Source organism: Agelaius phoeniceus, chromosome 1 (genome assembly GCF_051311805.1).
Source record: "Agelaius phoeniceus isolate bAgePho1 chromosome 1, bAgePho1.hap1, whole genome shotgun sequence".
In the NCBI taxonomy this organism is placed as follows: Eukaryota; Metazoa; Chordata; class Aves; order Passeriformes; family Icteridae; genus Agelaius; species Agelaius phoeniceus.
This window is the reverse complement of record NC_135265.1, coordinates 103,788,410-103,812,197: the sequence shown is the minus strand read 5'-3', so window position 1 is coordinate 103,812,197 and position 23,788 is coordinate 103,788,410. Positions and strand designations below refer to the sequence as shown.

General features: G+C 40.2%; 1 protein-coding gene across 2 annotated transcripts in view; it reads left to right on the top strand.

The window, feature by feature from the left end:
- The first annotated feature begins 406 nt into the window (after positions 1-406).
- ARHGAP28 (Rho GTPase activating protein 28) overlaps positions 407-23,788 on the top strand; it is a 72,671-nt gene continuing 49,289 nt past the window's right edge. For both annotated transcript variants that reach the window (XM_077184326.1, XM_054640556.2), the window contains exon 1: positions 407-680. In XM_077184326.1, coding sequence (XP_077040441.1) covers positions 550-680 — 131 coding nt within the window. In that variant the 5' untranslated portion in view covers positions 407-549. The remainder of the gene's footprint in view (positions 681-23,788) is intronic.

Below are 23,788 nucleotides of genomic sequence, written 5' to 3'. Positions count from 1 at the left end.
CTCTCTCTGCTTTTTCCCGGTGATTGAAACGGAGCAGATCCCGCTCGGTTTCTGCATCCCTTGCAAGCCCTGCTCCACCAAACCATGTGTTTGCTGTGTCTGAGTAGCGCTGCCCCGTCCAGATCGGTTCACTTCGACTAGACTAATTCAGGAACAGGAGGAGTAGTACGAATTTGATGTTAAAGAAAGAAACAGAAAAAAAAAAAATAAAAAATAAGCAGAGAACTATTAGGGGAAGAGGTAAGAAGTGTTGTGTGCGGGCAGGAAGTGTCCCGTTCGCAGGACTGCAGAATTATCTCAGGTTTCTCGTTTCCTAGGAACGTAGTAACTTCCCCGTGGGTTGTTTTGTGGGCGGTGTTTTTGAATTTATGCTAATGCAGCCTCGCTGACAGGGAGAGGAGCCGTGTCTCGGTGCCACAGCTCTGCTGACAGCCGGCAGTGGCGGGCGCTGCCGCCCGGCCAGGCCATGGGCCGGCGCTGCTTGTGACAGGGTCCCTCGCCCGCCCCTCGGGTCGCCTCTGTCGCCAGCAGCGGGGCCGACATGTGCCTATGACCATGGAGATGAAGGACTCGGGCAGCGTGGTGCTGACAGCCTACCATCCCCACAGCCCGGCCAGGATCCCGGGCATGGAGCAGAGCTTTGTGCAGGATGTGCCCCCCAGCCACTCGCCCGGCAGCAGGTAAAGGCCGAGGGGGGGAGCGGTGCCCTGGCCCGGTGTTTTGCCAGGGTCGGACACTCGAGAGCGCTTCGCTCATTTCTTGTCCCTCCCGGGGAAAGGATTCAGCCCAGGGGTGCGGGTTGGGGTTGGGAAGGGGAAACACGAGTGCCTATGTTAAATCTTGTAAGTCGACAGATCAGGCCAGTTTCCTGCCCAGGATACTCAACAAGACAATCCCTCGGATAAAAGGCACGTGAATCAGGCTTCTGCTCAGATAGTTTAGGACTGTGCTGCCAAAGAGTGAAGTGGTGGGACCGGCTGAGTTTGGCGCTCAGAAAGTTGATTCTGGCTTTGGTTTAGAGGATTATTTAATTCCTTCTCCGTTCACTCGCCAGGTCAGAACCAGCCCTTGTGCTTCTCTCTGTGAAACTGAGGTTGCTGCTTTGCTTTGCACGCACAATGGGGGACTGCAACGCTAAAGACTTAGTCTAAATACGAAAATTCCTTTGTGTTGCAGGAAACTAAGTATTGTCCTAATTAATGCAGTCGCGTGTATGTTTACCTTCCTGCCTTGTAAGAATGCATGTATTTGCACAGTTCAGAACCAAGCGGTTTGAGCAGTTTTGCTATTTTAGAAAATCTGATCTTTCTCCTAAACATACGTATCTGAGTTTTGCAACATTCTCCAAAAGAAGTGATATAAAAGTTCATACTGTAAAAAGTTGAAGAAAGTAGCAAATCTTGCATTATATCTTGACTGAAAAAAATAAGTAAGTTTAAAGAAACAGCAGATGACATTATCCCCATGAATTGTCTGTGTCTTCTCTTAATAAAAATAATGATATTTACTTCATATTGTTTATTTATAGCCCAATAGCTATTTTGTTTTCAATGTCATTATTTAGATTAGCTGCATCTTCCTGTTCTTTGTGTGTTTCCCTGGCTGTCCCATAAAGATAACTCCTTTGTTCTGGTAAACTGCTGTTGGAGAACAGTACCAAAATACACAATTACATGTTGAGAAAAGAAACTGGAGTCTGGGCGTTTAGACGCAGTAAGAATGGCATTTGCTACTCAAAACAGAGAGCAGTGGTTTGGCATTGAGTTACAGGGAAATGCAGTTTTTTTTTCCTGTGCTCTTCCCTTAAGAAGAGTACTAAACTGAATCTCCCTTTAAGTTTGTGAGCAACAGAAATGTGGTGTTTTGCTTGTTTTCGTGTAGGTGTGCTACTTGTTTTGAAATTCACTTGAAACTTAAGCTCAGAGTGTCTCCGGGTTTAAATCACACACATAAATCACATGCATATCACCTACAAAAAGCAGAAGTGCCAATTACAGTTCCTGAAAGAAAATAACTAAAGTGGATCCCGACATTTTGATGAGGAACATATTTTGGAAGCTCCTGCCATGAGCCAAAGCCATGTGTCTCTCTCCATGTCTACATATCCATAAGATTTTGGTGCTGTCTCCCCTTCCTTGTCTTCAACTTCCCACAGCTGTCTAATAGCAATAGGCAAATTCTGCCATATGGGCAGTCAGTGGCTGTCTGAGTTTCCAAAGCCTGTTCAAGAGAGTGATTTTATTAACCCAGCATGAAGTCCTTTGGAATGCAGAACCCATGAAGGCAAATGCGCTGAGTGTTTTAGCAAATGGTAAAATAGGCTCTGGCTTAATCCCTACTTCATCTTCTAAGAACTCTTTCCTGGACTGCATTTTCTGTATAGTTTCCTCTGCCACCATCCTAATGCAAGAGCTTCTATTATAGGTTCTGTCTGGTGTTCTTGATCCATAGGGCAGCTACCCACACTATGGTATGTTAACTCCTTAACTCTTCAGGAAAACAATTCAAAAAGCAGGAAAAGAACAGAGGTGTCACCCTTTTCTTGTTTGATAACAAAAACAGTTGGGACCCAGAGCCTGAAGTCAGCTGTTTAAGTTACATGTAGCTCTAAAGCAGTCTGTGTTTGAGATGTTTATCCATGAGACTAGAATCTGTCTTGGATATTAGCCTTTGATTTGGTAAACTGCTGACCAATTCTCTCTCATCTTAGGAATCAAGATACTTCATTTTCCTTCCTCTTCTCGTAACATTTTGGTTGCTTTAGAGTGATGCAGTCTTTATTTTAGAATAGGTCCACTCACCGGAGTCAGGCTTGGAGTTGTCTTCCAGCTGTTTTCTTTTGCAAAAACTTTCCCTTTGGAAACCTTCTGGTCAGAGTTTTCTCACAAAAAGTGGAATCTAATGCAGCCTCAGCAGCAATTAACTGCACCACTCCCCACCATTAAAAAAGACACTAATAAAAAAAGAAAGAAAGATTTAAGTAACCATTATGAGCCCCTAAACAAATGAGTAATCTTAAACACTCTTGACAACCCAGACACACAGCTGAGTAGCCCATCTGTATGAAAGGTTATACTAACAGATGCATCAGACCACTTGGATTCATATTCATGCCCAACTCTCAAAGGCTGGCATCCTGTGTGCATTTCTAAAACACAGTGCCAGCATCAGGGTCAGCATGAAGTACAGCAGCTGCAAGCATTTCCGATTCTAAGCCCAGTGGGTATATGCTCCATCATAAGTTAGGGGATAGTAAGTGGTGGGCTGTAAGGAGAAAATTTGCTTACATTGCTTTGAATGGAGGATGGATCAGTGTGCAGTGAAGGATGAAAAATTCATAGAAGTAATGAAGAGGAGAATGGGATGAAAATTTGACTGCATAATGATGCCATCACCAGTTTGCAAAGGAGAATTCTAGCTTCCAAATGTAGCATTGGATAATATCAATAAAGTGGTTAAGAAAAGGGCCACAGATGCTACCCATCCTCCAGAACGAGAGTTCATCAGAGGGACTAAAAACTTAAATATCTTGACTTCAGTTAACCATATAGTTCAATTCTATCTCTCCTCATTTGTTGCATCTTGAAGAGTTATTTAACCTGTTCTATACATGGGCTGGGGCGAGCCCTGAAAAATGCACTGTTGAATATCCTAGAGTTCCAGGAGAATTCGCCAGACAAACCTTCCTTTAATGCTAATATAACTAGCAAGTTCATTTTCCATTCTCTCATGGGATATTAAGGTCTCTTTCCTTAGTTTGCCATCTCTTTTATGTGCATTTTATAAGCATTTATAGTAGTCATATCTTTTTTTTTTTTAAATTTATTGCTTGTGAGAATGAGGTGTTGGGGAGATCTCTGTTTTGTTTGCTTGGAAGTCAGGCTAGCTCTACAGCATATGAGTATAGTGGAAAAGATTCCTGTTCTTGTGGCAACTCCATCGCTTTTTTAAATTCCTGTTTCTTAGAAAATAGATGTCACAAATACCAGCACCAAAGAACCCAGAATATCACACAATGCCTGTCAATACAGATCTGTCTCAGTGCAAAGGTGAAAGTGTTGATTTATGTTACATAATGGTCAACTTTGGCTTCCTCGTTTCAGAGAATGAAGGACTTTGTAGCTGTGCACAAATACTGCTCCTGGGTTATATAGAGGAAAAGTGGGGCCATGGCCATATGTCTTTCTCACATCCCCTTTTTATCCTGTTAGGAGTAGCTAGGAGGAGTTATTCCTGTGCTCAAAGGAAACAGGCATGACCTCTATGCCAAATGGCCAGAGAGCTCTCTAAGGTAATTATGCAATTAGGGGAAGACAAAGCATTCCTAAGTGAGTCATGCTCCAGCTTTCCTTGACTCCAGTATGATAATTAGTGTGTTCCTCTGTTTGCTACCAGCACATCTACCAGCAAAGAACTCATCCTGCACTACAAATCACATTTGCACTGCAATGAGTGGCTGTCACTTATGTGAGCATGAAATAAGAATTAGGGCAAAGAAAAAGCATGTTCATAGGGTTTGCTCCTGCAGAATGGTGTGAGAGCAGCTTTTAAAGTGCACATTAAGCTTTTTATACATGGAGTAACCTTTTCAATCAATAATCATGCACAGAGCAGCATATATACTACCAAACCTAGGAGCTTGCTGCATAGGTAAAGGACAAAGTAGATGTCAGCACTATTGATCAGCACAGCCAAGAGCCATTCTTACCATCTTCCCTAGTCAACTGCAAGTCTGGTACTTCCAGTTGTTTCAGAAAAATGCCTTCTTAAATGCCTTCTTAAATCTCTTTGCATTTAGCATGTCTCCCTCCTCCTACTGTCAGAGGGGTGACTTTCAGACAGACATCACTAAACCCAAGAGTCAAAAAAGAACAGGAATATTTTCTATATTGGTTGAAAAATACTGTGTGGATTGAGTTACCTGCTGGCAACTTCCAGGATCCCTGCTCTCCGAGTCTAAGGCTTGCAGAGTTGGAGCTGATAGTCAAGTCATTACACTGGACAAGCAGCATGACACCAGATTATTTTGTAGGATTCATTCTTCCTTGGAAGCCTCAAGATACTACAGATAAATGTCAAGGTGAGGTAAAGCATCATGAAATAACTCCCTGGAAGGAATACAACTGCAGGAGCCGTCTTTATGCACCAAAATTTGTCTTGTGACAGGAGGAGCTATGTGAACAGCTCAAGTTTTATCCCAACAGAAGCAGATTTTATCACACTGAAGTAAGGTCTGTAAGCCCTGGGGCCAGGTGATCTGGGTTGGATTTCTGTCAGTGCTGATTGAGCAGCTCCCCAGCTCAGTTGTTTACAAGTGATGTCAAGAATGTCTTCTTGGTGATGCAGGATAAACAACCTTAACTATTTTGGATGTTTATCTCACCTTATCATAAACTTACCCAGAAGACAAAAATAAAAATCCGGCTCCTTTTCCACAGTAAATCTTGACATGACTTGAGCCTTTTGCAACTTGGACTTCAAGGCTATGAATTTAAAATTTTAAAATGTACTAAATGTGGTAAAGAAAATCCCACCAATCAGTAGCCTAGGAAAAAACAGCATTGGCACCAGCTGCACAAAAAATAAATTTTATGGAAAAAATAACCCTTGCTGCAACTTATAGAAGCTTTCTAAAATGTGATTTTAAAAGTATATTTTTATAGATGCTGAGAATGATAATTCTTAATAAAATATTTACCAGGAGGATGCATATAAATAAGTCAGACAATAGTAGACACGCTTTTCCTGTAGGTTTTAGAAATATCCTTGTCCTCTGGGAGCCACACTGAAGAATGTAGTATTTATAGCCAGCTCCTCATGTTATGGTTGAAACTAGAGTTGGCTTCTCTGGTTTCTTTTTAGTTTGGTGCTCCTGCTGCTCTCCCTGGTACCTCCATATGTAGAGCTAATGAAAAACATCTGGCACTGTCCCTTTGATCATTTTGTTGGGTTGAGCATTTAGCCAGCTGCCCCATTCATTTTTAACTAAGTCACTTATCTCTGATTACACGAGTGTTGGAGCTGCCTGCAAAAAAAAAGAGTAGGACCTGAGAGTCCTGCATGCCCTACACAGACATGTTCAGATTGCATCTGGTAGTCTGACATTACTGGCATAACAAACTGCCAGGAATCCACAACCTTAGTGTTACTTTTGCACAGGAGATCATATTAATTCAGTGCAAATGTATGGAAAATGTGGAGAGGTGGCAACTGCGAGACACAACTATGGAGTACTAGTAAAAGTACTTAGCTAGAGCAGGATCTGAAAAGCATCTGGTTAGTGCTGTACAAATATAGAATCACATCCTGAAATAGTGTTGGGTATCCACAGCAAACAGCCAAGCTGACATCCTGGATTTCAGCTAACCACAGTAGAGCAGCCATTTGGCCCACTGTGATGCTTAGCTCCAGCTGGCCAGGCAGCACAGCAGAGCCCGCCCAGCTGGCAGCACATCTGCCAGAGGGGCAGGACCATGCTCTCTGCAGCCTTCAGCTACCACCATGGTGGGTACATTCAAAGAGCACAGGATGGGTACCCAGAGAATAGAACCCAGAGTCCCATCCCAAAGTGGTGACTGAAGCAAAGCATCCCACCTAGCATTTTGGCCCCCCTTTTCCTGCCTCCTACTTTCTCTCTCAGTGAAAATCAACTCATACCACCCTGGTCTTCCAAGTCCTGTCTGAGTTCTAGGGACTCAGAACAGGGAGACAAAAAACAATACAAGGGGGCAGGAAGAAGAGGGGAGCACAGGAGGACATAAGAAGGACCACATTCCGAGGTGTGCAAATAAAAGGACCTGGAGTCAGAAAAGAAATAACTCATAAATGTTGTTTTGTGGTGGGGAAATTTACAGCTGGGCCTCAAGTTCCACCAAACACATGGGGTTTGGAATGGCATTTAAGTAGTGATTTTGAAATCAAAACATGAAGTGGTTTAAAAGACAGGTTGTTTGAAAAAGTGCTCTCTCACTCTGAAGGACTATTTCAGCAGAGATCAGCAGAAGTGCTCGAGTTGGCATCCCTTGTAATTAATGCAAGAAAAAGATTGATGATCTGTGAGGGATCCCTCATTTCTGTAATTCATTTTTTCCCCTGCCATATCTCAACTTTCCAGACACTGTCAGAGTCTCTGTGGAGAGTGGAATAAACACTGGAGCAGGGAGCCTTTTATCAGCTTGTTCGTTTAAATACAGTTACGTTGTCTCATTTAGGATGCTGTGTAATACTCAGCCACTGTAGGTCTGGGGGATTTTCAGATGGGTAAAATCATCCAGTTTAGGATGGACATATATTGGATGCTTAGGCAGAAGGTGGGCCTTTCTTAAAATCTTTTGGTGCAGAAGGTCCTCTGAGTAGATAATGAGCAAGATAATGACCATAAGTCTTTTTGTGGAAGGCAGAAGTGCCCAACCAGATAGAGACAAAGGAGAACAAGTATATATGGAGAACAAGTATCAGATGTAGAAGTCCAGCTGTGTTGACATCATTAACCAGATGAAAGACAAGATTAAAGCAAGAGAAAGCCAGGGAACTGTGTTTTAAACACCTGTGCATGAAACCTCAGGACATCAGCCATCAGGTCACTCTCACAATTTGCTACCAGTGATGGAAGAAGCTCTAGAGCTGTAAGTCTTCATATTTTACTAGAGGTAATAAAAAATCCCCTAGCTTTCAAATGGTCAGACTTGGGAAGAGCATAAGAAATGTATAAAGGCCTGAATTTGACTCATGGAATAGTGGGTTCTTTGCTAACTATACCCCTGCAGAGTCTGCAGAGAGCCAGACTATGAGTTAATCAATGCAAAATATAGGTATGGCAGTGGAGAGCCTCCTCAACATCTTTTTCTTTTTCTGTTTCTCTTTTTCTGGCTAATGAAAACTCAGAAGAAAATACCATCCAATCATCATTTCTGGCCCAGGGCTTATCATATCTAGTGGTCAAGAGGGAATTTAGAACTGAGAATGACAGATCCTTTTTAAGGTTAACCTTTGTATAAGAGGAAGAACTGAATAGTTGTAGCATTCAAGCCAATATGAATTAGTCCTTTTTTTAATTCTAATTTAATAAAACATCAATAATAAATCAGGCAAGGAAACAGCAAGTGGGATATGAGTCTTGTTTGTACATATGGACTGAATTAAAGGACACTTAGTTGTAGTTATAGAGGAATTACTCTGAATTTAGTAGAAATGGAATAAGTCATTAGAACTCATATATTTTTGTCAATAATTTTACTTACAGGGCATTATTTGATTATGCTATCTCCTCTCTCAAGTCAGGCTGACTTCTTTAACAGTATTCTTGCAGAACAGGGCATCCATATGAAGTCTTAGATAATTAAAACATAAGAGTGACTAGGCTTGTCATCTTTTTGCAGCACTTCCCTCCGTTACTCAAATATTTTGAAAACTTGAGTTCTAAATATTTGTCTGGATGTATCAGAGATGATTATAAAATCTTTGCTGTAAATACGGGTGAAACCTGACGCACGAGGGCCTAGGGCATTCTGCAAAGAAGTTTTTCAGGCTCGGCTGTCCTTGGCCATTTTGGGCCAGATGGTGCCCATGTCATGCATGTGCAAGGAGGTGAATGGAAGCAGAGAGTTTATCCTGATGAACAGAGACAAGGGAAGCCTTGGCACTCAAGCTGCAGCAGGATTTTAAATTGCAAGTGCTCACTTTTGGAGAGAGGGTAGGGAGAAGGAAGCCAGGACGGCCTTCCAAGCAAAGGAAAGAGGTCTTTGAAGTACATGGGAATCTTTTGTCACCTGCTGAAGCAATAGTGTCTTCCTCATATGAGGTCTTTCTTACATCTTCCACTCAGAGGATGCATTTCACTAAAAGACCCTGTGATCTGCTGCAATTCCTTGATGCTTCCTTGTTTGCTTGCTTTCTTCCCTCCTTCTTTCTTTCAATTAGCAAAAGCAATTAACCCATGAAAATTTTAATATTACTGGTAATTTGAATTTTCGGGAAGTATTCGTTTATTCTAATTTACCTGTGCCTGTAGAATATGTGCAAGCCCATAGATGGAGCATGAGGTTTATGCTTACCCATATGTCACTGACAATTCACAGAGTATATGGCAAACATTAGAATTACTTGTCCTCCAAGTCAAATATTAACTGGAATTTTCTTCAAGCATATTTGTTCAAACCATCTGTTGCCTCTGAGAAAGCGTAGAATTTAAAAATAAACAAACAAGAGAACCTATGTCAATTTTTGAAGAGCTTTCTTCATCATACAGGACCTCCATGTTCTGTATTTAGGAAGCACACCACATATTTTTGGGAGAGACGTTGATTCTGCAGCTATTTTGTGTGGTCAAAATGCATTTCATCCTTAATGGACTCCATCTCTTATGCCTTTTTTTAAACTACTAAATTTGTTTTACAAGATTTAGCCAACCCTGGCCTGAAGTTAACTGTGTCTCACTCAGCATTGCAGGAAGATCATGCAAGCCAAAACAGCTTGCTCCAGTCTACACTGAACACAAGCAAATCTGCAGCTGATTGCCTTACATGTCATGCAACAATAAATCACTAGTTTTAAGTAATCACACATTTGTACACGGAGTTTATTGTCATACGATGTCCTTGGAGGCTCATTTTCTCTTTCCAAATGCAAACATGGGGTATGGTATTCATGTAGGTAACAAGGATGTCTATAATTAACACTTATTGATATCAAGAATTCTAAAAGATACAGTTACAGTTAAGTTGTAGTTTTCAGAGGTAACCTTCTCCTCCTCACATGAAACACTTTCTGAAGTAAGAAGGATGTGTATTGCTTTTTTATTTCACAGTATTTTTTTTGCTCTTAGACGCAGGACACTGGAATTTGTGTACTATTAGTATTTAGGCCCAGCTCTGATGTCTGTATTCTGCTGAAAATCTGCATTACAGGCAAAAAAGAACCAAATAAAGCAATGAAAAGAAAATATAAAACCGAAGAGATCCAGCCTGACATCATATGGTTTAACAGCAAGATAATAAATCCGTGGCTTTAGTGGATATCAAGATTGCCACGTAATGACTGCACACAGGAATTCAGAACATACTTTCATGGGGTGGCTGCAAGCAAATCTGAGCTCCCTCTGCCTGTGTCCAGGAGCTGTAGGGCCACATTAGCACAGAGTTTTTGCCCAAGCCAAAAAGCAGCCATGGTGATGCACCACCTCAGCTGCTGGCTTCTGGCCCTGGGAAGCCATGTCCATCCCACTGACAGGGCTGTAGGAAACTTGATGGCTGGAATTCCAAGTGTTTAAACTAATGCTTCAGGACTGATAAGGGGGAAAAAAAAAAAAGGGGTGTGTGTTTTTCTGAACAGGCCACTCTGCTGATTAATAGGTTAGGTTGGGTATTTTCAGGTTTAGGTACATAAACAGATATAGAGTTACACTGCATTTTTCTCAGATGCTTTGCAGCCTGGAAGGGAAGCTTTACCCAACTTACTTGAACCATTGCAGAATAACTTGTTCTTTTGTGCAAGTCAGATTCCTACAAGGGAAAAACACATGAAAAAGGAGCGCTGCTTGTGATACTCACTTAGAAAAGCTTATTGACAACAATAAGAAAGTATTCATCATCTGAATCCCTGTAGACTCCAGCAGAACAATCAAGGATACAGCAGGGATCCAGCACTAGTTCTGATGAATAAATTTAAAGAAGATTTTACATTTTTATTAGGTTAGAGTTTTTTTCCCTTTAACTTAGGTAATCCATTTGAAAAGTAGAGTTCTGATTTTCTGGAAGAATAGAGCTTGAAAGCCTTTTATTTCTTAAACAAGACTGAGGCCAGTCAGCATCTGAATATCCATTAGAATCTCCTTTCTAATTAAATTTCATCAGCTAGATCAGAAATATGATGATGTTCAGAAACTGTATTGAGTCACATTCAAACACTGTAAATAAGGTTTATAACCTTTATTCTTGAGCTGTCAGTTCAGTCTTTGGTTTCTGAATCATTTCATGGCATTGATCCAGTGCTTCAGTTATGCTGAAAAAGACATTGACCACTGCAGAAGTGGGTGGAAAAACATCATTCAGCAGTCAGCTGGGTATATCTGCTGAAAGTATGTCTGTAATTTTGTGAAGGAGATGGTGTTACTAAGAACAGATTGGTTTCTGAGACTGCCTTGAACCCAGCCAGCTGTAGTTAAACCCTCAAAGGCTGACAAAGTGCATTCCTAATTATATCAGTGGAGTGGATGGCTGGATTAAGTTACCTCCTTTGAGACTATTGGTGATGAGTTTCCATCACTGGGATAGATTTTGTATTTCATACAAACCAAGGGGACCTCAGGCTGTGCAACAATAGGAATGGCCCAAATTCTGACATGATACATACACACCTGCAGGGCTACCTTAAAGCCCACAAACAGCCATATCCTGTTAATTCACTGGACACAATGATAACATGTAATAGGCAATCTTTGAAGACTTTTGAATAAATTTAAACTTAGTATGGGATTAATCTTTGAAATTAAGTACATCAGTTTGCACCAAATACCAGAAAAAACAGGAAAATCATACACAGTTCTTCTGGTATCTTTAGAGAAAACACATATTTATGGCTTTGGCCATCTTCACAGGGTCTTAAAACACTCACTGACATCATTAGACTTAAGCAGCTAGTATAGCTGAAGATAATAAGCTCAATGTTTATTTTTCTGTACTTTTCTATGGTCTGTATTTAGTTAAAAACTTAATACTGCTTTTCCATCATTGTTAAGTACCTATAAAATGAGTAATGCCCTGTAATGTGGTTATAGCAGACCAAACTTACCATCTCCTGAAGATCACCTGAAAGCTATGAGTAGATCTCAGGGATAAACAATGAACAACACATCCTTACATGCAGTGAGAGGAACGACATATTCTTACAGAAGGCAAGGAAACCTCTTAATCTTAGATATCAATTTCGTATTTGGTGAAAAGAGTTTGCTCACTTTGCGAGACTGCTGTTGTGCATTTTATGTTTGGGAGACATAAGGAAAATTCTCTTTGCTTGAGCTGACATTTCTGCCCTTTCTTGCACTTAAACCGTGATATCTAAAGCCAGAGAGAGAACACAGTGCTCTGTTGATGACACCTGGAAAATCCTGTTTAGAGTTAGGTGCTGTGGTGGGCTGATCAGGAAAGTCACTCTGGAGAACAGTACATGTTTGTTTTAACTGCTGAACTGCGGAGGCTTGACAGAGTTGAATCTTTGGATTACAAATGTAATTGACATCTCACCACACTGCAAGTCAGACCTAGAACTCCTCCTGGTGACAGTAGGCTTTGGGCTTGCCTCTGAAGATCTAGATGGCTTGTGGCAGCATTCTGCAACTGACTGTATCTTCAATACATGTTGCAGTTCTTTTTTTTGTCATTTATCCTATTCACTCCATTCTCTTATTTAGAAACTCCTAAATTCCTCATGAGGATGAATCAGTTATTGAATTTCTCTGTAATTGCATTTCTATTGCACTCACTTTGTGCATTTATTGGACTTTGATAAAAAACAATGAACATAGCCAAAATCTACTGAGCTACACAGGAAAGATAATTGAGTGGGCCAATTCTGTAATGGTCACTCATGATGGAAAAACTTAGCAAGTTCAATGGGATATTTTTCCTTTTAGATTCATCACAGTCACTTTTTTGGATTGCACTCAGAGAAATATACTTACAAATGGAAATATTATCACAAGTTAGCACTGGACCCCAAAATCCAAACAAAACAATGAAGCAACACAGACTTTCCTTCCTATTCTGATTGCATCACTGGAACCACTGCCTAGTAAAGGGATTTTGTTTGAAAAAACTTCCTTCTGTGTTTTTTTACAGTGCTGTGTGTCTGCATTCCTGTTCATTTGTATGCTTGATTAGCTGAAATCAAATACAATGATGCAGATCTCGAAGCAGCTATAAAAACTGAAAGTGAGCAATACTAACAGAAAAAAAATTTCTACGTTGCAATCTTCATGGGAATTGATGTGCAGAAAGCAAAAGAGCTGATGCAAAATCATGTATGTGTTTTTCCTCCATCTTATTTTGTCATTTTGTAACAGAAGTTTACTTTTTAGTGGACTTCAAACAGTCTTGTGAACAGGTAACAAAGGATGTACTGTTTGTGTCTCTGCTTCATGCACAGCTGTCCTCTGGCCAGCAGCTTGAAAGACATAGCTAGATTTTAATTCTGTAAGTATTAATTGTAGGATTTTTTTTCTCTACCTGTGATATTCTGTGTGCTTTTGGTAATACTTTTGCCTTTTGCTGAGTTAGTCTTGTGGTTTTGGAATGAGTCCTGTAGATTTTAAGAATGGGGAAGGTATTTTGGTTTTTGTGGTTGATGTTGTATCTTCTAAAAATGAATCATTGAATTTATTCTGATTATAGATATCAATTGAAATGAATAGAAATATATAGATATATAATTTTAGGTGCCTAAGATAAGAAGATATGTATATTCAGAATCTGTATATTCTGCTGTACCTATCTGTATATTCAGAATTTATCACTTCTCTAAAGATAAAAGAAAATAATACAGTACACATCTGAACCTTAAGCAAGAAAACTTCCAATCATTAATAGAATCTAAAGAGACTTAGAAGAAAATTCAAAAGTTAATGCTAAAGTGGCAATTACTTAATAAGAAGTACATGAGTAAAAAAGAAAACCTACCTAAGATCTACTTGAATGGCTATTCCACAAGTGCCTCTTGCTCGGTGGTTGAGGGATTTTTTTGCATTTGCCTTGTTGTTGACAAAATCTTGGCTAATCTTTCTTTGAAAATGGGTAATATTTGACAGCATTGGAAGAGATCTTTCTGAGTAGATACTCTTTTCCATTACTAAGTTGTAAAGTGAAGGATAGACTAAAACCATGATGAAAGTAGATGAAAGATCATCAAAATTCTTTAGCTGAGGCTTGTTCTTGAATTCAGGGGTTTGTTTTGATGTGGTGCTTTACTTAAATTACTGATTTAATCGTGCACTTGTTGAAATTAAAGCTGTTGAAAAGTTCTGTGATTGGATTATGTGGAAAAGAATGTTTGTGACTAGAATATTGAATAGGGATTGTAAAAATTGTTACTCAGAAGTCTGAACAAGTAACTGAAACACATGTTACTGGGCATTTTCACAAAGAAAGCATTTGAAAGTACACATTCATAGCAGATGTGATGGCAGAAGCTTTTTGATTCATTCTGTACATTTCTTTGATGGAACCCTTGAAATGCCAACAGCCAAATGATTTACTGCACTGTATTTGAGTTTTGACTGCCATCCTATACAATATGTAAATAGGAAAGTCCTGCTTCCCTGGAACTTATGATAAGAGCGTAGCTTCTTGGTTAGCTGAGATTGACCTCATGCTACTATCCAATGTTTGCCTAAAAAAATGAAATTAATTTGTTTTTGCATGAAAAGAGCAATCAGATAATATCTTGAGTGGAAAGCCTTGACTTAGACACATGTACTGTCTGTACTATAGAAAACTTTGATGATTTACAGTATTTCTAAGTACTTTGAACATTTTTTGATGGATGGGCTGATTTAATCTCATTGTCAGGATAAATAACGAGAGCAGCTCTGTGGCTCCTCTGATTTGCTGTGGTTGTCTAATTTTCATTGGACACAAACTTTATCATAAACTTACTCTGAGTAGCACTTGCCCTGCGTTTCCTGCAAGGTTTGCTGGACTTGATTTGCACATTGTTAGTCATATTCTGTTTCATATAGAAATGTTCTATGCAAAATTGTTGGGTTGTACTTTTTTCACAGATGGACACCCAGGGCAATTAATTGCATTGTCCAGTTGCTCATGAAGGACAAATTCAGGTGACTTCTAAGCTTGACTGTGGGCGGAGTGAGGCTGCACTCTGGGGTTCTCCTGACCATTTCCCCAGCTCATATCATTGCCTTAAAATGTTACAGTGAACCCAGAAAACTTTCCCTTGTCAGTTTTCAGAACTGCAGCTCTACAGCAAATCTATGGACAGAAAGTGTAGGATAACCAAAGCAAAACCCACCCATAGACTGGTGTTCCTCCTGCAGTTGTGCCAACTGCATCTATGGGACCATCTTCTGGAGGACAGCTCTAGAGGACTAGGAAGTTCACATAGGAAAATGGCTTAGTTTCAGTTTGTTTCTTGCTTGATCAAAAGTTATTGTCAAATTCCCACCAAACTCATAGGTTCTGTCTGGTAGTCAGCTGTCCTCAAACTGCTTTCATTCTTTCCTAGTCTATTGGGGCTCAGAATCACAACCAAGTTGTGATGACAAAACAAACTGCCACTTACACTGTGAGCTTTTATAACCATTTAGGGACTTGCTTGTAGTGCATGGCTAATAAAAAGTAACTTAACTAGGCTTTTACTTATTTCATGACAGAATTACTTTGAATAATGTCACATTTGCCATGGACAAAACTTTCACATGGCAGTTAATATAGCTCAGTTGCTAATTAGGACCTTTTCCAGCAGTAGCAATAACATTATTTGTCTTAACTCTTATAATTATATTCATCTGAAACTCCTTTCCCTGGACCACAAGAACTCCATAACTACACCTAAGAAAAGATTTTTCTTGGATGATACATAGATGTAGAATAAAGAGGCATTACTGCTTCCTCCAGTCTCCACCACCAACTTTTGTGATAGGAAAATCCATGTTTCTCAAAAGTTCCAGGTCATGGTAGTCAACTGTCAGCTTCTTACATAACAACACAGCAGCAGGAATTGTCACTAAAATTATTATCCAGTGAAGTTTAATTTATATTGGCCAATTCACCGGCATTATCATTCATCAGTTCAGGATCCACAGCATAAATAACTTTGAGAATGAAAGTTCTGAGAACACATGTTAAGTTCATCTAAAACTTCTCTCCAAGGCCAGGAGAAGATTAATGCAGTCATGAAAGCAAAGGTCTGGCGCCTCCATCAGCTCCTTTTCCAGTTGCCTGAATGCTATAATGATCACAGAAATTTCCTCTTCAGTCTTAACTGCACAACCCACACACATGCACAGCTCCAACAAAGTGATGACTTGCAGCCTGTGCAGAAATACCCCAAACCTGCCTGGCAGCCAGCTGGCGTGCCCTAATCCAAGCTCTGAGGCTCGGACTTGAGCCCAGACTGCTCTGTCTTGACAGTCAGCAGTGCAGAGAAGGAGGCACGTGTCCCACCTAGGCTGGAGCCCACGTCCTCCCTGCAGCAAAGTGGCTCCAGCCAGGACAGCTTCCAGTCTAGCAGAGCTCAATTTCAAAAACATCCACGTAAAAACTGGCCTCTGCACAAATCACAAGTCTGAGGAAGTTCTGGAGATAGTTGTAACCATGCTGGAAAGGAAAAAGGGGAAAGCCATGAGCTTGTTTAAAAAAACAAAGCGGCAACTAGAATTTGATTTTTTTTTCCTGCTGCCTCCTGGCAGGTGACCTCTGTGGATGCATGAGTACTGAACGCTGCCTGGCAGCATTCTCACTTCAGTTCAGTTTGAACCCAGTTTATAAGCAGGCAGAAAGCTGCCTTCCACTGTTCCTGCTCAGCCATCCTACCTACCCCCATCCTCAGAAAATTGCATGGCATTAAAATAACCTCTGATGCAGGCACTGATTCTCTCAAGTACAGTAGTAGCACAGTAGCACACTCAACACGTGTTTGGAGAGCTCATTAGAGGCCAAGTCAGCATTTTCTTTCCTTCAGCAGCTCCAAACTCCTGATGGTCCTTTACCAAGCACTGTTGATTAAAAAAAAAAAAAAAAAACAAGCAGCCGCTTTAACTCCATATTTGCGAAAAGGTGATAAGGGGCAATTTCAGTAGATTGCCCTCCTCTGCTAGTACACATGAATTGTTTTATAGAAAAGGCAAAGCAAAAAGGAGAAAAAGGAAGAGAGAGATTAAAATGCAAAGTAAATAACTTATTAAAATGGCAAAGCTGACATAATGCCATCTGGTTTATGTCTGGTCCCTATTTGGAGCTTGATCCTGCTGGGTACTTAGTGCTCAGGCTGTTCCCTGCGGCACTCTCCAGAGCACACTTAATGTTTAAGTGCTTTGCTGGATCATGGCCAGTGTGCTGAGCACCTCAAAGGAATCAGACCTTGCTTAAACCTTTCTGGTTTGTAAAAAACTCTTTCCAGCTCTGAATCCTGGCACTTCTAAGTGAGATTTTTCCTTCTCCACTCCACCCCAACACCCATATTTTTTATTCTGAATAGTCAGTTCCAAGCAGGATTAGACCACTGAATGCCCACAGTGGAAACTCCAGAATAGACAGCTGGCCTCTGAGGAAACTCCAGGGGACAATATTTTCACTTGAGTGAGGTCCTACCTAGAATTATTCAAAACTCCTTTTGCTCAGCCTCTGAAAAACTTCAGCTATAGAGCAGAGAGTGTGTAATAAATTCTCGGGCATACTCGGCATATAGTCCAAAGGGGCAATAAGCTGTTAAATCAAATCAGAGAAATCCCTACCAAATCAGAATTCTTGGTGTGTCTGACAGCACACACTACATTAAATATTTCAAGTCGATAACTCCAAACGTGGCTGTCAAGATGATGTGCAACCTCCGTGAACTCGACTTTCATCTCTTTCCAATAATAGTGAATCTTTGTGGAGAGCTGCTGTAAATTACAATTACTAAGTAAATTTTCAAATCTTATACCCAGATTTGTGACTAGTCTGAAGACCATGGTGAGAAAGGAATGATGAAGCAAGTAAAGCACTTTTTGCTGTCATGGCAAATCTGCTCAAGGTTTTAGTTTCAGGGTCAGGCTGTGTAATTCCTCTATCAGCTGATCCTTAATGCTTTAAAAATCCTTGAGGTGTACACACTCACTGTGGTGTCGTCTTTCTTGTGCTCCACATGTATCCATGCATGTGTGTTTGTGTGTGTGTATTTGTGGGGGGTGTGTTTGTCACCTGCAGTGCACCAGCTGTGCTGCTCAAGTGCAGACACCCAGCATTTTAGCCATGTGGAAAAACACACTCTCTAAAACCACCACTTCTGCTCCCCTGCCCCCTGCTCACTCTCCACTTCCATTACAACAAAGTCTTACTGGCTTTGCAAACATCCCTCAATATTCAAGTAGCTGATGTGGTGTCTAAACAGCCAGCCAGAAAGAAAAACAAAAATAAAGGAAATATGTACCTCTTTTCCTCAGTTTTAAGATTAGCCTAAGTCCTGAAAAAGACCAAAGTATAGTCCTGGATCATTGATTGGATTGAGTTCACATATGTCCATACCCTCTGAGACTAGAAATCATTCTTCACTGGACCAGAGCACTGCCTCATAGAGCCCAAGACTGCAGCTTTAAAATTGCCATGTAATTGGGTATGGGAAAATCTCTGGCTTTTTGTTTTTATTGCTACTCTTTTCTTATACCCCTAACTTTCTGAGTGTATTAGTGAGAAAGAAGCAATTCCATCGCTGAAATGTAGCCATCTTAGGGTGATAAAGTGATATTTTCTGCCTGAACTGCAGTCAGAGCATGGCTAGGGATCACAGCACTCTGCATGTGCACAGGTGGGCTGCAGGCTGCTGATGGTAAACAGTAATTTTCAGGGTAGCTGCTGCAAAGGACAGCAAGCAGGAGGCTTTTGTGTCTGACTCACACCTCCAGTGAAGAATAAATAATAATAATAATAATAATAATAATAATAATAATAATAATAATAATAATAATAGTACACAGCAGCATTTTCACAGCACATGGAAATAGACACAGGTGGCATAAGCAGCAGACTAAAATTTCATGATCGCTATAAACAGAGCTGGGTGTATGCTGGAATTTGTCCAGAATACTGGACACAATACTGCAGACCTGTCAAGAAATGGATTCTTATGGGAATTCCTGGTAGGTCTTTTGCACCCAAACCCCCAACCAGATGTTGGTGGGGCAGAGAGTAAGGGGCATCTTCATCAGTTAGTGCTTGTATGTAAGCTGTGTGGGTGGCATTGTCAGATTTCACTGCCATCCCTTTACAACACATGTTTTTTGCCCATCAGCTGTAACTCGCCACTAAGTTACCAGCTCATGTCCTGTAAGACATAAATTGCCTTCTCAGCTCTTATGAGGCCTCGTGGAACACTTGTCCATTGGAACATCTGAAGAGCATTGCCTGCAATTGCATGAGCTGGCAAAGAAGACTGTTATTGTAGTCTTGGCAGTGTTGCCACAAAAGCCTGTTTGAAACATCATCTTTTATCAAATATCTTGAATTTTCTGTCTCTCTGATCCAGAGCTTTCTATTAGTTTTAATCAACAATTTTCTTCTGTCTTGCCAGTGCCACAAAAGCACTGCCAGTGAAACCATTTGGAGCTGGGATCAGTACCAGCTGTTAAATGCACAACAGGGAGCTGAAGAGCTTTACTGCAGCAGTGTTGCAAGAGGAAATAACTCTCAGATAACCATCATGCAGGACTCCATGAGACCTGTGACATTGTCATGTGGCTGGTGTCCTCCCCAGGCTTCCCGCCTGGGTTTGTACAAGTGTGAGAGGGACTGGGAAACCAAAGTTGTGAAGGGCAGGTCCAGGCTGGCCCTGAAGTGCTCTTCTATGTCTGTTCATGAAAACCATGGGTTCAGGTATATCTTGTTTGCGGGACAGTGCTGTTGAAGCCAAAGATTTCTCAATGCTGAGGAAAGCCTTGATCTTGAAAGCATACAGGAACCCCATTCAGGCTTTTGAAGGCATTTACATTGACGAGGAGCATGTCCATTTCCCAGTGTGTTTGCCAGCCTGAGTCTCCAGTACCTTCAGCCATTAAGACCTGCACAATTAAAGGAAAAACACCACTTTCAGCAGTGCTAGTGATGGTCTTGGTTCCTTAGGTGGCACTGACATGAGTTTGGCTGCTCTGGGTGTGCCAAGTGCTGACCATGGTGGGCCCTATTTCTCTGGATTGAAGCCAGGAAAATAAATCTGTGGTGTCAGCTACAGTTCATGCCCTATGGCAATGGTAGATAGTACTGTATCTACTTTTTTTTTTTTTGATCTCATACTAATATTTTCACAAGTCGTGTATTATTGGTTTTTTATGTTGAAATGTCTGTGATAGAATGGGTAACATATTCTTTCTTTTAAACTTGGTAATAGAAGTTTTTTGTCCTGTCTTCTATTTCACTGCATTTTACAAGACAGGCATCCCAAATTCTGCCTGACTGCTAGTCCCAGTTCTGCTTTCATGTCAAATAATTAGCAAAATCTTAGACTAACCTAATATATATATATTTTAATTACGTATTTCTTGGACTTATGTATGTTTCTGTTTAAAGGAATGGACCTTGGGAATGGGCAATTTGTGATGGATTGAACATATTCAAAGTCATGATTGTGTACAGAAAGTAAAAACTTCTTTTTTCCTTTGTCTGTTTGTGTCCAACAGAATTCTCAGATGTGATGCCTATTAGGGATTTTTAAAAGTCATTTTACTGGAACACATTTCATGATTTACAGTCTTGCTCAAGTAATATTGCTGATTAAATTAACATTACCTAATAAGTGAAACTAGTAAGGTATTTTGTCCAAATGAAATCTGCTCCTTTATGGAGAAACAAATTGGTCATCAGAAACTCACCCCAGTTCTTAAAATAAAAGTTAGTGGCCAAATATGAATCTGGCAGTTACTTTTGAAGTTGCATTCCAAAGAGCAGATACTTTTGAAGAACATCTGTTAATATAAAAATATCTCAAAACATTACAGTGGTTTAGCTTTAGTTAGTTCAGAAGTACTTGGTTAACATCTAAGGGAGGAAGGAGAATAAATTTCTTAACATTTAGCAATCAGTAAGCCAGAGCTTGGCTTTGTTTGGGTTTAAACAATGTTCCTCTGTTTTTTTGCTCAAGCTGCAGTAATCCTTTAGCCCTTGATGTCATGCATCCTGGGTTTTCTATACTCTTTATAATAATCTTTGAACACTCAGCCCACATCATATGTTATGAATATTCTTGTTTTGGAGTAGAGAGGCAGGCAATCATTTTAGACAGCAGGAACCCTACCCCTACCATTTCCCTGTGCGTCAAAGACATGGAGCAACATCAATCAGAAGTAAAAGAAAAACAAGTTTGAAAGATGGTTTGGGATGAGAAAAAGTAAAATGGGGAAGGACCAGCAGTAAAGATTGCTTTTAAAGGTCAGAATTTTACTTCTTTTGAGGAGTAATCCAAACTATACCTGGAAAAGCCTCTTTGAGGCAACAGTTGTTTCAGGGTGTAAGCATGGTTGGACGCATGGTGAAGGGTTGGAACATGGTTGGAGGTTGGAACTAAATTATCTTAAAAGTCTCTTCCAAGACAAAATATTTTGACATTCTATGGTTCTATGATTCTATTGCCAGGCTGTTGTGAGAAATTGGTTCTGGAGAATATAGGTAATATTACAGACAATTCTCTCAGGTCTTTTTTTCCAGGTGAAATGGCCTCAGCAATATCATCAATGGTGTAGTTTATAACAATGCATCAGCAACATCAGCAATACGAGCAATACGAGCAATTATTTTCTTCTTCTTGCCATGTGACTTGGAGTTATGTTAGTTTGTTAAGTTTGTTATTCATGTCCTCCTCAGTCAGTAACTCTTCTTCCAGACTGCAGTCTTTTTATTTTTGGCATTCCTGGTTTAGCTTTTAAAGAAATATGGATCTAAGGGACACTAAGCGGCTTCCTTAGGGCACTGTTCTGTAAATCTTTGGAATTAGGATAACTAAAAGCTTGTCTATGGTACTGTTTAATGCAAGAAGCAATACAGGCTTTTCTTGGAAGACCCTAATAGGAGAATATTTTCAGAAGTCGCCTTGGACAATTTGACTGAAAACGAAGGGAGGAAATAGTGTTTGTCCAAAGATCAAAGAGCCACCTGAGAAAAACTGTGTTTGTGAATTCAGCACAAAACCCAGCTGCCCCCTCATTCAGCTCCAGCCACTGTTTCCAGTGTATATATGGCCCTGGCTTACGGCTATCACAGTGGGCCCTGCAAAACAAGCTCGGTCCCTTCCTGCTAATTTACTAGTGGAGGAGGTTTTCTCTGCCAGGCAAGTTCATTTGTCAAGGTGACCTTCCCAGCCTGCACGAGCGCTCCTGCAGATAAAGAAAGCTGCCGCAGCCCATTTGTGAAACCCAGCTCGACGCCCTCCTGCAAGGAGGCACAGGGGCGTCACCAAACTAAACCCTTCCTACTGGCACGCCAAGGAGCTCTCTGTTCCACGGCTTTTGTCAATAAAGGCTGCGCATTTTGAAGTCCTTTTATCATGCTCTGTAAATCCTCTTCTCTTGTCTGACTGCTTTTATTGTCTAAGTGGTCTTGAGGTTAAGTATTCTCTTTTGAAAAGTCCCTATTCTGTAAATTAATGGTCTCCTAGGCAGAGATAAGACTGCAATTAAATCTTAATCGATCATGAGTGTAGGTCATGATCGAGTGTAGGTCATGATCTGGGCCTTGGCAGAGGATCATTTCACAGATCCTCTGCCAAGGCCCAGACAGAAGAAGCAGATCTTCAGAGATCTCCTAAGTGAAGGTTTAACCTTCTGTGGCATCTGAGGAGTTGATGGCAAGTCTGGACTGGGTGTCCATGAAATACTGTTTTCTTTCTATCTATATAGTTGCTTTCGAATACATCACTTATTAAATTTTAGCATATTGCCATTTTTATACCACAAAAAACAAGCCAGATTTGGAGCATGTGCACTTAATGTATCCCAGCATTAATGTAAAATCTAGCTTGGAGAAGAGCCTCTGGTTTTTACTCACTACAGCTGGAATAGATCAGTATATATAGACTCTGGAAAGAGCAGTCATGTTTCAAAAGAAACCACCACACACTTATAATCATGCCAGTTGAATTTCTGTGGAATAATTAATCCAATGATAATTATTCCAGTTCCTTCCTTGTAGTTTTATTTTCATGCCTGCCATATGACATCAGTTAGACAAGTCCTTAAAGCTATTCCCCAGCAGCCATGACCTGTTAAAACAGGAGACTGTATTCAGAAGTGGAACCAAAATAAAAGGAACATTTCTTTTTCAAGGGAAAAAAAGTTTGTGTTGATCAGAATAATCTACAAGAGCATGTTTCGAGCCAAAGAAAAGAATTGGCAAAAATCAGAAAAGCCTGAAACATTTCATTGCAACATATTCTAAAATAACCTCTTTCTGTCTGATTTATGTGGATTTAACTTTCAACAGAAAAGTAAAACAAATCTCTGAGATCAAACTGTTTATTGTTCTCCTGAAGTTCTACAGGAAAAGAAAATGGCTTTGTTTCAGAATAACTTTAAATGAAGACCTTGTTCAATTACTTGTTTGGCCAAAGCCCTGAAAAAAATCAGTTATTTACACAGCTAATTGTTTATGACTGGTATAACATTAAAATTTAGAAAAAGAATAGCATGAAACCATGTGTCAGTATTTATCAGATGTGGCATTCAGTATATCTGCTGAAATATTCCATCATTATGTCCCATGTAAGGAATTGGTTCAGAATTACTTTTCTACAAACCATAAGACAGAAAACTCAAATATGAATAAAAATACTAGGGCAAACAGATCCTCAGAGGGACATCTGTGTATATGTGTTTACCACTTTTTGTTTTTCATAGGACAGATATGATTAGGGCTTACCGCTATGCTGGTCCTGAAAGAGTGAGGCCAAAAAATTATGTTTAGGGATATTTACACAGTTCTATGGCAAGACTTTAAACCTAAAGTTTTGTTTAAAATTTAGCTAAAGAAGATACTGTATTTTTGGAGGTAAAATATGTTAAATAGGACATTGTACTAGAGGGTCACACTTCTCTTAATTT